The sequence below is a fragment of the Mus caroli genome, unplaced genomic scaffold, assembly GCF_978045245.1.
Source record: "Mus caroli unplaced genomic scaffold, Mus_caroli_1 scaffold_2, whole genome shotgun sequence".
NCBI classification, from domain to species: domain Eukaryota; kingdom Metazoa; phylum Chordata; class Mammalia; order Rodentia; family Muridae; genus Mus; species Mus caroli.
The window spans coordinates 158,627,942-158,641,734 of NW_028227257.1; the positions used below are offsets into that span (position 1 = coordinate 158,627,942).

The following is a 13,793-nucleotide window of genomic DNA, read 5'->3' on the forward strand; positions in this document are numbered from 1 at the left end:
TTGTCTTTCTCTAAACCTTTTTTCTTTTCTATTTTTGTTCTAAACTAGTTGCCACCTCTAGTCATTATAACAGAGTTGACAGATTCCTATGCCTTTATAAATTCTTATTTATAAAAGCAAATGCTGTAGTGTCTCATTCTTAAACTTGTATTCTATTAAATCTTTGTTCATTTGAGATACTCATAGCTCTAGCCTCATTTTCAAAGCTGTAGAGTTAAAACACACTCTGACTGAAGAGAAATATGTCTCCCTGAGTTCCTTGTTTGATTGTTGTGAGTCTTGCAAGAGGATGGAGATGCCACCCTTGTGACTGAAGATAAGCGTGTCTGTAATGAGAACTGGGCATCTGAAAAGGCCTCACCTACCATGATTTGCAGGGATGCTAGGAGGTCAAGTCTCAGCCAAAGACATTTAAATATAGATGTTAGATGCACATAATAGGGATTGAGTTAGCCTGTTAGAAAAATTGTAATAACTTAAATTCAGGAAGAAACACAAGGAGAAGATGTCATATGGTTAACATGAAAGATGGAAATTACAGCACTGTATGTCTTGGGATAGTCATTATTCACTTTTAGAACCAAAGAAATACTTTCGCCTGGCAGGACACACGATTTGTAAGCTAGAACAGGCCACCACTGCCTTCTGCTGCAAAGGATGCAGGTTCAGCCTTTCTGGCCTTCAGTACTGTCTGCTCTCCAAAGTTCTCAAATCCTATTCCTGAGTTTAAAAGCATACATATATGACTTCCTTTGAGCATATCTTACCCTCATGATTTTGCTCAATCCATATAACATTTATTTTGTGGCAACTCCATTTCATAAGACCAAGCCAGTTTATTTCTTCTATTCAAAGATTTCTTATTCCTTCTAGAAAGGGAAAATTTTGCTTCTTTTGGGCTTCCATAAGACCTAGTTTGTATCTCGTTTATGGAGCTGAAACTTTGCATAATGGTTATTTACATGAATGTCCTATCTTATCTATCTACTAGAGAATACTAACCCCTCCCCCCAAGCAGACTATAAAAAGGTTTATCCAGTCAGATCTTCTCATAAAATCATCCACCACTTCAGTAAATACAGAGACCACAGGATGCCATCACCACCTGTGACTTAAAGAGTACCAAAGGTAATAAATAATGAGTTTGCCTTTTGTTTGAGTGGCAGTCCTTGCCCCCTACACTCAGTCTTGCTTTTAACTGAAAATGTAAACCAGAAGAAAATAACAAGAGGTAACCAAGATAATTCCTGGATTTTCAGTTGTTACAATAGACGTGGAAATGTGACATTGTGAAGAAAAGGGACAAGAAAGTAATCTGGGACAAGGTACAAAGAATCAAGTTTGGAGATCTTGGGCGCAAACTCAGCTGAAGATCTAACACTCCCCAGAGGACTCTCCACACCACAGGCACCCTAATATACCCAGGATCTTAGGATCACTGGTGAGTAGAACACAACATCTGTTCCAAAACAACAAGGAGGGGCCTGTGACAGCAGGAACACAGGAAACCCACCTGACCAGTGACTATGGTTCATTCCAGTCTGCGCCAGCCCCAGGCCACCTTGGGTATGAACTCACTGGATAGTTCCGCAGGACCCAGAGGCCTCTCCACACTGCAGGTACCCTAGCAAACCCAGGATCATAGAAACACTGAGGAAAGTCAGCCTCCAGAGAGGGCTCTGACCCCAGGACACAGGTGAGAGTGCTATCTTGTATCCTGGGTCTCTCAGTGACCATCCAAGCAGGAGAGCCCTTGGGACACAGAAGCAACAGAGCTTCTCCATCAGGGTCTCTTCTGGCCTTCATCTTCAGCCAGGAGGCAGAGCTGAGTGCAAGACCTCTGTGCACCTTCCCTGCAAGAGGAGAGCTTGGCTGCAGAGAGTGCTCTGACCACTGGGACTCAGGAGAGAGTTGAACTCTCAGGAGTGTTGACAGAGGCTAAAAGAATCACAGGAGGAACAAGCTCCAGCCAGAGACAGCTAGAACATCTAACACCAGAGATTACCAAATGGCAAAAGGCAAAGGTAAGAATCTTACTAACAGAAAGCCAGACCACTCGGTATCATCAGAACCCAGTACTCCCACCACAGCAAGTCCTGGATACCCCAACACACCTAAAAAGCAAGATTTAGATTTAAAATCATATCTCATGATGCTGGTAGAGGATTTTAAGAAGGGCATTAAAACTCACTTAAAAAAATATGAGAGAACACTGCTAAACTCATAGAAGTCCCTAAAGAGGAAGCACAACAATCACTTAAAGAATTACAGGAAAACACAACCAAACAGGTGATGGAATTGAACAAAACCATCTAAGAACTAAAAATGGAAGTAGAAACAATGAAGAAAATCCAAAGGGAGACAACTCTGGAGATAGAAATCCTAGGAAAGAAATCAGGAACCATAGATGTGAGCATCAGCAACAGAATACAAAAGATGGAAGAGAGAATCTCAGGTGCAGAAGATTCCATAGAAAACATGGACAAAACAATCAAAGAAAATGCAAAATGCAATACGATCCTAACTCAAAACATTCAGGAAATCCAGGACACAATGAGAAGACCAAACCTAAGGATAATAGGTAAAGATGAGAATGAACATTTTCAACTTAAAGGGCCAGTAAATATCTTCAACGAAATTATAGAAGAAAACTTCCCTAACCTAAAGAAAGAGATGCCCATGAACATACAAGAAGGCTACAGAACTCCAAATAGACCAGAAAAGAAATAATCAGAACAACAAATGCACTAAATCAAGATAGAATATTAAAAGCAGTAAGGCAAAAGGGCCAAGGAACATATAAAGGCAGACCTATTAGAATTATACCAGACTTCGTACCAGGGACTATGAAAGCCAGAAGATTCTGGACAGATGTTATACAGACCCTAAGAGAACACAAATGCCAGCCCAGGCTACTATAAGCAGCAAAAATCACAATTACCATAGATGGAGAAAACAAAGTACTCCATGACAAAACAATATCTTTCCATGAATCCAGCCCTTCAAAGGATAATAAAGAGAAAACTCAAACACAAGGAGGGAAATTATGCCACAGAAAAAGCAAGAAAGTAATCCTTCAACAAACCTAAAAGAAAATAGCCACAAGAACAGAATCCTAACTCTAACAACAAAAATAACAGGAAGCAACAATTACTTTTCCTTAAAATCGCTTAATAGCAATAGATTCAATTCCCCATTTAAAAGACATAGACTAACAGACTGGCTACATAAACAGGACCCAACATTTTGCTGCATACAGGAAACCTACCACAGTTACAAAGACAGAAACTACCTCAGGGTAAAAGGATTGAAAACAATTTCCAAGAAAATGGTCCAAAGAAACTAGCTGGAGTAGCCATTCTAATATCAAATAAAATCAAATTACAACCCAAAGTTATCAAAAAAGAGAAGGGGCACTTCAAAATCATCAAAGGTAAAATCTTACAGGATGAACTCTCAATTCTGAATATCTATGCTTCAAATGGAAGAGCATCTACATTCATTAAGGAAACTATAGTAAAACTCAAAGCACACATTGCACCTCACACAATAATAGTAGGAGACTTAAACACCCGACTCTGATCAATGGACAGATCCTGGAAACAGAAACTAAACAGGGACACAGTGAAACTAACAGAAGTTATGAAACAAATGGATTTAACAGATATCTACAGAACATTTTATCCTAAAACAAAAGGATATACCTTCTTCTCAGAACCTCATGGTACCTTCTGCAAAACTGACCATATAATTGGTCACAAAACAGGCCTCAACAGATACAAAAATACTGAAATTATCACATGCATCCTATCAGATAACCACGGATTAAGGCTAATCTTCAATAACAACATAAATAATAGAAAGTCAACATTCATGTGGAAGCTGAACAACACTCTACTCAATGATACCTTGGTCAAGGAAGAAATAAAGAAAGAAATTAAAGACTTTTTAGACTTTAATGAAAATGAAGCCACAACATACCCAAACTTATGGGACACAATGAAAACATTCCTAAGAGGAAAACTCATAGCTCTGAGTGCCCCCCAAAAGAAACTTGAGAGAACATACACTGGCAGCTTGACAGCACACCTAAAAGCTCTAGAACAAAAGGAAGCAAATTCACCCAAGAGGACTAGAGGGCAGGAAATAATCAAACTCAGGGCTGAAATCAACCAAGTGGAAACAAAAAGAACTATACAAAAAAAAAAAAAAATCGACCAAACCAGGAGCTGTATTTTTGATAAAATCAGCAAGATAGATAAACCCTTAACCAGACTAACTAGAGGGCACAGGGACAGCATCCTAATTAACAAAATGGGAAATGAAATGGATACATAACAACAGAATCTGAGGAAATCCAAAACATCATCAGGTCCCACTACATAAGCTATACTCAACAAAACTGGAAAACCTGGATGAAATGGACAATTTTCTAGACAGATACAGGTACCAAAGTTATATCAGGATCAGATTAATGATATAAACAGTCCTATATCTCCTAAAGAAATAGAAGCAGTCATTAATAGTCTCCCAACCAAAAAAATCCCAGGACCAGATGGGCTCAACACAGAGTTCTATCACACCTTCAAAGAAGACCTAATTCCAATTCTCCTCAAACTATTCCGAAAAACAGAAAGAAAAGGTACTCTACCCAAATCATTCTATGTAGCCACATTTACTCTGATACCTAAACCACATAAAGACCCAACAAAGAAATAGAACTTCAGACCAATATCCCGCATGAATATTGATGCAAAAATACTCAATAAAATTCTCAAACACCAAATCCAAGAACACATCAAAATCATCATCCATCATGATCAAGCAGGCTTTATTGCAGGGATGCAGGAATGGATGGCTTAATATACAGAAATCCATCAAAGTAATCCACTATATAAACATACTGAAAGACAAAAACCAAGTGATTATCTCATCAGATGCTGAGAAGGCATTTGACAATATCCAATACCCATTCATGATAAAAGTCTTAGAAAGATCAGGAATTCAGGCCCATATCTAAACATAATAAAAGCAATATACAGCAAACCAGTAGCCAACATCAAACTAAATGGAGAGAAACTTGAAGCAATCCCACTAAAATCAGGGACTAGACAGAGCTGCCCACTTTTTCACTACCTATTCACTACCTAGTACTTGAAGTCCTAGCCAGAGCAATTAGACAACAAAAGGAGATCAAGGGAATACACATTGGAAAGGAAGAAGTCAAAATATCACTATTTGCAGATCATATGATAGTATATGCAAGTGACTCCAAAATTTTACCAGAGAACTCCTAAACCTGATAAACAGCTTCAGTGTAGTAGCTGGATATGAAATTAACTCAAACAAATCAGTGGCCTTTCCCTACACAAAGGATAAACAGGCTGAGAAAGAAATTAGGGGAACTACACCCTTCTCAATAGTCACAAATAATATAAAATACCTTGGCGTGACTCTAACTAAGGAAGTGAAAGATCTGTATGATAAGAACTTCAAGTCACTAAAGAAAGAAATTAAAGAAGATCTCAGAAGTTGGAAAGATCTCCCATGCTCATGGATTGGTAAGGATTAATATAGTAAAAAATGAGTATCTTGCTGAAAGCAATCTACAGATTCAATGCAATCCCCATCAAAATTCCAACTCAATTCTTCACCGAGTTAGAAAGGGCAATTTTCAGATTCATCTGGAAGAACAAGAAATGTAGGATAGCAAAAACTATTCTCACAATAAAAGAATCTGTGGTGGAATCACCATGCCTCACCTCAATCTGTACTACAGAACAATTGTGATAAAAACTACATGGTACAACCACAGACAGGTAGGTCAATGGAATAAAACTGAAGATCCAGAAATGAACCCACACATCTATGGTCACTTGATCTTTGACAAAGGAGCTAAAAGCATCCAGTGGAAAAAAGACAGCATTTTCAACAATTGGTGCTCGCTCAACTGTTGGTCAGCATGTAGAAGAATTCTAATTCATCCATTCTTATCTCCTTGTACAAAGCTCAAGTCTAAGGAGATCAAAAAAACACCAACAGATTGGGAAAGGATCTTCACCTATCCTAAATCAGATAAGGGACTAATATCCAATATATATAACGAACTCAAGAAGGTGGACTCCAGAAAGTCAAATAACCCCATTAAAAAATGGGGCTCAGAACTGAACAAAGAATTCTCACCTGAGGAATACCGAATGGCAGAGAAGCACCTGAAAAAATGTTCAACATCCTTAATCATCAGGGAAATGCAAATCAAAACAACCCTGAGATTCCACCTCACACCAGTCAGAATGGCTAAGATCAAAAATTCAGGTGACAGCAGATGCTGGCGAGGATGTGGAGAAAGAGGAACACTCCTCCATTGTTGGTGGGATTGCAAGCTTGTACAACCACTCTGGAAATCAGTCTGGCGGTTCCTCAGAAAATTGGACATAGTACTACCGGAGGATCCAGCAATACCTCTCCTGGGCATATATCCAGAAGATGTCCCAACCGGTAAAAAGGACACATGCTCCACTATGTTCATAGCAGCCCTATTTATAATAGCCAGAAGCTGGAAAGAACCCAGATGTCCCTCAACAGAGGAATGGATACAGAAATTATGGTACATTTACACAATGGAGTACTACTCAGCTATTAAAAAGAATGAATTTATGAAATTCCTAGCCAAATGGATGGACCTGGAGGGCATCATCTTGAGTGAAGTAACACAATCACAAAAGAACTCACACAATATGTATTCATTGATAAGTGGATATTAGCCCAAAACTTAGGATACCCAAGATATAAGATACAATTTGATAAATGCATGAAACTCAAGAAGAATGAAGACCAAAGTGTGGACACTGTGCACCTTCTTAGAATTGGGAACAAAACACCCAGGGAAGGAGTTACAGAGACAAAGTTCGTAGCTGTGATGAAAGGATGGACCATTTAGAGACTGCTGTATCCAGGGATCCGTCCCATAATCAGCTTCTAAACGCTGACACCATTGCATACACTAGCAAGATTTTGCTGAAAGGACCCAAATATAGCTGTCTCTTGTGAGACGATGCCGGGGCCTAGCAAACACAGGAGTGGATGTTCACAGTCAGCTATTGGATGTATCACAGGGCTCCCAATGGAGAAGCTAGAGAAAGTACCCAGGGAGCTAAAGGGATCTGCAACCCTATTGTTGGAACAACATGATGTACTAACCAGAACCCTGGAGCTCTTGTCTCTAGCTGCATATGTATCGAAAGATGGCCTAGTCGGCCATCAATGGAAAGAGAGGCCCATTGGACTTGCAAACATTATATGCCCCAATATAGGGGAATGCCAGGGCCAAAAGAATGGGAATGGGTGGGTAGGGAAGTGGGGAGCGCTATGGGGGACTTTTGGGATAGTATTGGAAATGTAATTGAGGAAAATATGTAATAAAAAAAAATAAATAAAAAAAAAAAAAGAAAGTAAATTGGAGTCATCTGTTGTGTCTCCTTAAAGAAGCACTTTATTACTTTCTAGTGATTTTCCTGCTTTCTTAGCTCACTGATGTGTTTTGTAAAATTACAATCCCATTTGTGTTACTTTTTACTCCTTAAAGCCCCAGACCTAATAAAGAGTTGAAAGCTCACACCAGGCACTGTAGCACTAAATTGTAGAACAAGGTTTGAGTTCATCTTTCATTTGTGAATCCTCTGCCTTCAACTGCATCTATGTGTCAAGAGCGACAATTAACATTGTGCCACAAAGACAGGTAATATTTGTGGACTAAACAACTCTAAGTAACTAAACCTTGTACATATTCTTGTTTGCTTCTGTGAAACTTTATATAGAATAATAATTTATACACATCAACATAAATCATCATGAGAATATGGAGGCTACCAAGTAAAATACTGAATTAATTTTGATTATTATATAAATATGAAAAGATATGATAATTATTAATACTACCAAAGGACATATTAACTTAAAAACTGTTATCATTTAAGTGGATGCTGAACTATATCTCCCAAGGATTGTAAACCATACTATAAATAGTATTTTCGGTAGAAGTTCAAGTTTTGTACAATACTTTTGGGACCTAATTAAATATTCTATAGAATAGTCCATAATATATTATACATGTAATATTATATATAATGGCCACCCATCCACTGTTTTCTCTTCTCAGGATATCTTTCTGAGAATGAGAATTTTTAAAATGGCTCAGGGTAGGCCTTGGCCTCTCCTTGGGCACAAGTAAGATGATACCAGGGATTTCTCCCATGCACTTTAATTAGAGCATGGGGTAGAAGGCAAGGCACGAAGAATCAGATGGTCATCTGAGGTTCCAAACCTCAGAGGAGTGATGACAAGCTCCAAGTCAGTTTATGAGTGTTGAGAGGTTGTCAGGTACCCAGTCCACAGGCAACGGAGGAGGCAAGTGAGTGGGCCCCAGTAGGCAAGCAGTTCTTGAGGCATATGTTGGGCTTCAGATTCCTTTGCTACCTTTGCCTTCATCTCAGTTCTTATGAGATACTAAGTTGCTCTCCCATATTAACTGACATGCATTGTTTTGAAGAGCATGTGTTACTCACAACTGATTTTTATCTATGTCCACTAGCTGAGGTGACTGGATATTTATAAACGTTATATTCAGAAGCAAAACTCGAAACTATGCTTCGGATTTTAACTGATTTAGTATGCATGCTAACCCTGTCAAGTTTAACTGTTGGGAAACTGTTTCCCAGGGCTTGGGGAGTCTGTCTCAGAAGGGGCCATGTGCACATGTTCCTTCATTCCTCAGAACAGCTGGATGAGCTCGAGATGATTTGTTGAGTAGAAGTCTTTGCTTATGACAGAAACATCCCATATCCATCCCCATCCCATCAAAGATGCCTAATTTTTCAGGGAACAGTAAATATTAATATCAATAACAACCAACATATATACCAATGTTGTTATAAATTATAATTTCTGTTCTGATAAAGTCATTTTTAAAATGCTGCCAACATTTTCAATAACATAGGGGATGGGACCTGGACTCAAAAAGTGACAGTTTCCCTCCAAGCAAATATCCCATTCAAGTCACACCAAGAATGTGTGAGTTCCTTTCTTCTCAACAACTATTGCATAGTAGAACTTTATGGAATTTTGAGATACTTTGTTTTGGAAACCTGAGATACTGTTTAATTACCTGGCCTTCTCTGTGCTTCCCAGGCATTGATGGATATCAATGAATTCCATTAGTTGTTTTTGTAGTATCACTTCTTTGCCCTCGATCTGAGTAATAAATTTATGCTTCAAAAGATCTGACACTGTTGGACGCTTTTCATAATCTTTGGTCAAGCATCTGCACTGGCAAAAAAAGGAACATGTAATTATTAAATAACTTAGGGTTTTGCAATTATCATTCAGATTCTTTTTTAAAAAATCTACTGTGGCTGGGCATGGTGGCACACGCCTTTAATCCCAGCAGTTGGGAGGCAGAGGCAGGCGGATTTCTGAGTTCGAGGCCAGCCTGGTCTACAGAGTGAGTTCCAGGACAGCCAGGGTGATACAGAGAAACCCTGTCTCGAAAAAACCACCGCCCCCCCAAAAAAACCAACAAAAAACCAAAAAAAAAAAAAAAACTACTGTGACTTGATGTTTCTCACAAATGAATTCAAAGCACATTCCAAAATTATGAAATGGCAACATGGTAAATGATCATGAAAATACCCATATCTGTAAGGGATCATACTGTAGTGATATTACATTTCACCCAATATTACTGTTGGTTATCTCCCAACAAGCACTGTTGCATAGTGATAATTAAACTCTGTCTCTACTTCAAAGTCTCCTTTCCAAGTCACTCAAGACTGGAAGTCTTAATGCTTATTTAAAATTAAAACAAACTCTTTAGTTTCAGTTCACCATGCTCTTAAGACTTTTTAATCAATATTCTTCTTTCTATGCGTTTAATCAATATATTTCCATACATTTCTGTTAGTCTAATAAAAGGTTAATCTGCTGAGGCAGCTTAGATTCTATGCTGGCAGGAATTTCATGAGGCCATGTGACAGATATTCTAATGAATATCACAGCTGTCTAGGGAGAGGATCAGCCATGGCATATTCCATAGGAAGGTTAGGCTAGTGAGTACACTTACCTGGGCTGGTACCACAGCAAAGCATTTGAATAAACATGGGATGTTTATTCAGCTATAGCAGTTGTCTTCAAATATTTGTAAGAAGGATCTGACCATGAGTGCTAGAAGAGCCTTCAGATCTGTGTGAGTTTAATGCTTATCAAGGTAGAATGTACTGCACTGGAAACATACTTCTTATGAGGGTTATGAGCACCCATTGAATGGCTGCACAGGTTCCTAAATCCATTTGACCCTGAGATATAGTGTCTCCATTATGAAAAATTATGTTATTATTTGGAGATAACATAAAAAAAACAAACAGACAGAAACAGGGCCTCATAGCATAGGCCCCAGATCAGTCTAGCTGGCTATAGAGTAAATTTAAGACTAAACTGGGTAATTTAGACAGTCTTAAAAATATATATATAAAGGGCTAGGGAATGTAGTTCAGTAGTGGAATACTTTCTGAAGATATGTGAAGCCCTAAATTCAACCCTAGTGCCTCAAAACAAGAAGAGGAAGAGGAGGAGAAAGAGAAGCAAGAAGAGGAGGAGGAGGAGGAGGAGGAGGAGGAGGAGGAGGAGGAGGAGGAAAAGAACAGCAGCAGCACCTGCCACCTAGTCAGTGCCATTAGTAATCATCATCATTGGACCTCCTGGGATGATAATTTGGCAGTTTCCTTCATTGGGCTTAACCAAAATGTTTTCCTGTGATGCTAAAATATGCTATGGAATGAGATTGGTGCTGTCTAGAAACCAGAACAGGTCCCCTCCAGTTTCATTCAGTTTAACAGAAAGAAGCAATTTCTACATCTAAAGTACACTTGTATCTGCATTAAGAAGCGTGACAAATTACTTTATTCAAGTTAAACTTTGCCCAACAGCCAATGACTATCCTGGCCTTGCTAGGCATGGGAGTGACAGTAACAAGGCAGGTGACAGTGTTCTAGAGTTGCTTATTGTTTAATTAGACAAAAGGACCTCAGAAAAGGTAAGCTCAGTAAGGTTGAAAATGTTGCCAGTGGGAGAGGAACAGAAGAACAGCACACAGGACATGAATATTAACTGCCTAGGGGAAGGTGGGAAGTGAGTCTCAGGAGGAAATTGAGAAATGACTCAGACAAACCAAGATCCACGGAGAACCTGCAAAAAAGGCTCTTGTAAATCCAAGACAGACATTTGGAAAATCCCTGTCATATCGATGATTTCCTCAAGAGACTTGAGAAATGATAGGATGGCATGCACAATAAATGCTTACGGTACCTTGACCATACATAAAACTTCCACGAAGTTATCAATCCCGATTGAGTCCCTACAAACCCTTAAATCTAAGTCTCTGTCTTTAGAAGAACACGTGGGTATCTTGGTAGGAACCTCAGTGAGAGCAATGTGCCCTGTCTGCATTTGCAGAGTGATTTGGCACATCATTACATCCTTCCTTTCTATTTACAACCAGGAGCCTCCCCTTTTCTTCTTTGATTTAGGTAAAGACAGTAAAAATTGTGAAAAAGATTGGAGGACCTGATTTTTCTAAATGGCTGACCCACTTCTAATTAATTGTGGAGAGGCCAGTCACTTCTGTTAAACTGCTGGCAAGTGAAATCATTCTCTGGATTTCAAATGCAAAAGCCTTTGATAAATATGATCCTTAAAGCCACTGACTGTGATGAAATCCCTGTGGCTGTAATGAGAGTCAGTGATGTAGACAAATGAAGGGTTAAATCACTGACTGCATAGGTAATAGATGGGAGCAGGTGGGAGATGCTCTTGGCAACGATGCAAAGGCAGATGGGCAGGTGAGCATGTTCCTGGGTGGATGCTAAAAAGTCCTTGAAAACATGACTACAGACAGGTGAATAAACTTGACTCAGTGGTTATTATTTAAGTAATTTCACTGAACCCTTAGAAGATAATACAGATTTTCTGTTCTTTCCTTTTCTTTTTTTTTTGGGGGGGGGTGAGGTGTGGGTGGGAATGATGGAGACCTCTGGAGTTGCTTACCAGATAGGAAAGAAGAGAAGGATTCAGAAGCCAGTGGTTTCTGTAAACCATTCAAAGTCACAGCAGGCTGGTATTGTTTTTACTTGTATTTCTGACTATTGTTACTCACTTGCTAATGAAGTCATTGAACTCTGCTGACCAAAGCTCAGGCTGCCGGAGTTTAGGGGGTGGATTCCTGGAAAATAAGAATTAAGGTTGGGATGGGAGCTGTGCATTGGTTAGATGGTGAAATAGGAGAAGCAGAGCAAAGCCTTACTGCAGTCCCAGGTTCTGCCTGTATCATCAAGGACTGTCATTTCCCAATTCCAAGAAAGGTAATTAGCTACTCATCACTCTTTATATAAAATGACAGCTTCCTAGTTTCTCTGAAAGCAGTTAAAATGTATAACCCAATTTTGCTGTTATTATTTTTTTCCTCCCTAAGAATCATCTCGGGTTTTATGTGAAATCACTTAGTAGGAAATACCAATGTTTATCAGAAAAGAAATATTGAATATTGGGAAAAAGTACTACAGAATTCCCCCAGGAAGGTACAGGTGCACAGAGGTGCCCTGGAACAGGTAGCAACCCGCAGCAGGAAGGGACAAAAGCTTCCAGAGCTGTTCTTTTGTTCCTAGAAACATGGCAGGAAGCATGCACGCTTATATGTGACAAAAGCAAAGAACCAGAAAATGCCATTAGCTATAGTGCTCTGAATGCCACTTAAAAGATCTTGTTATTAATTCTTTTCGGTTTTTAAGCTGAGCAATTTTTTTTTGTTTTGTTTTTAGAGCATCTGTGCACACAAAAGGGCTGTCACTTGACAGTGAGGCTGATGTGACCGTAATCAAGCACCATTGATCAACCATGATGGCTAAATTTGCTGAAGTGTCACTTTATGTTAATTCTAACAGCTCTTTGTTTTCATTAGGGGGATGGAAATGCTTTGTCCTCAGTCCTGTACTGCTCCTTAAACAGCTTATAATGAAATTAATGTATAGTTGGTACAGACTCATTAAAGCTAAGTGCGGCTATGCATCTAACCGGATCACACCAAAGAGCACCAAAGCACCTTTCAGTCCAGTGAACTAGTCGAAGATTGCTGATTTGAGCATTTGAAAAACTACTGTTATTCAGCCAATAATTTTATTTTGTTTCTTGTCCACTGAAAATGTCCTTTTATGGATTGGACTGCCTTGGGTATAACATAGTTTGCCAATTTCATAATACCCAGAACTGTAGCTATTCAGATCCCCTTTCCACATATTTCTACAACCATTATTTTCAGTGTTTAATTTTAAGGACACACTAGCAGCAGAAACAGTAAAATACAATTAGTATGATGCACTTTGTAGAACTAAGTGTTACCGAGGCACAATAAATCAGGGCTTTCCATCTTTCCTGTTTACCACCTTCATCTTTACCACCAAGTATGAAAACACAGGGTAAATATGATGATTTATACTATGACTAAGGTGACTTAGGCATATATAGTTTTACCTTATATAATAAATGACAATAGTAGTTAGAAAAAATATTTTTTTCTTGAAATGCTTTTGGTATATAGAGGATTTCCTCTTTCCTACACATCTTGTTTCCCCCATAGAAGTGACATGTTTTATAAGACCAAAGATAACACTGGACATTGAAATATAAAGAATGATGTATTATAATTCAGAGATAGCACAGGAAGTTCCAAAGTAATAAACAATGTTTAA

At 38.8% G+C, this 13,793-nt stretch overlaps 1 protein-coding gene across 1 annotated transcript in view; it reads right to left on the reverse strand.

The window, feature by feature from the left end:
• Myo3a (myosin IIIA) overlaps positions 1-13,793 on the reverse strand; it is a 232,111-nt gene that overhangs the window by 168,222 nt on the left and 50,096 nt on the right. Inside the window, exons 7-8 of the mRNA XM_021155802.2 lie at positions 12,206-12,271; positions 9,164-9,319 (exon numbers count right to left, since the gene is read on the reverse strand). Of these exons, the coding sequence (XP_021011461.2) occupies positions 9,164-9,319; positions 12,206-12,271 (222 nt within the window). The remainder of the gene's footprint in view (positions 1-9,163; positions 9,320-12,205; positions 12,272-13,793) is intronic.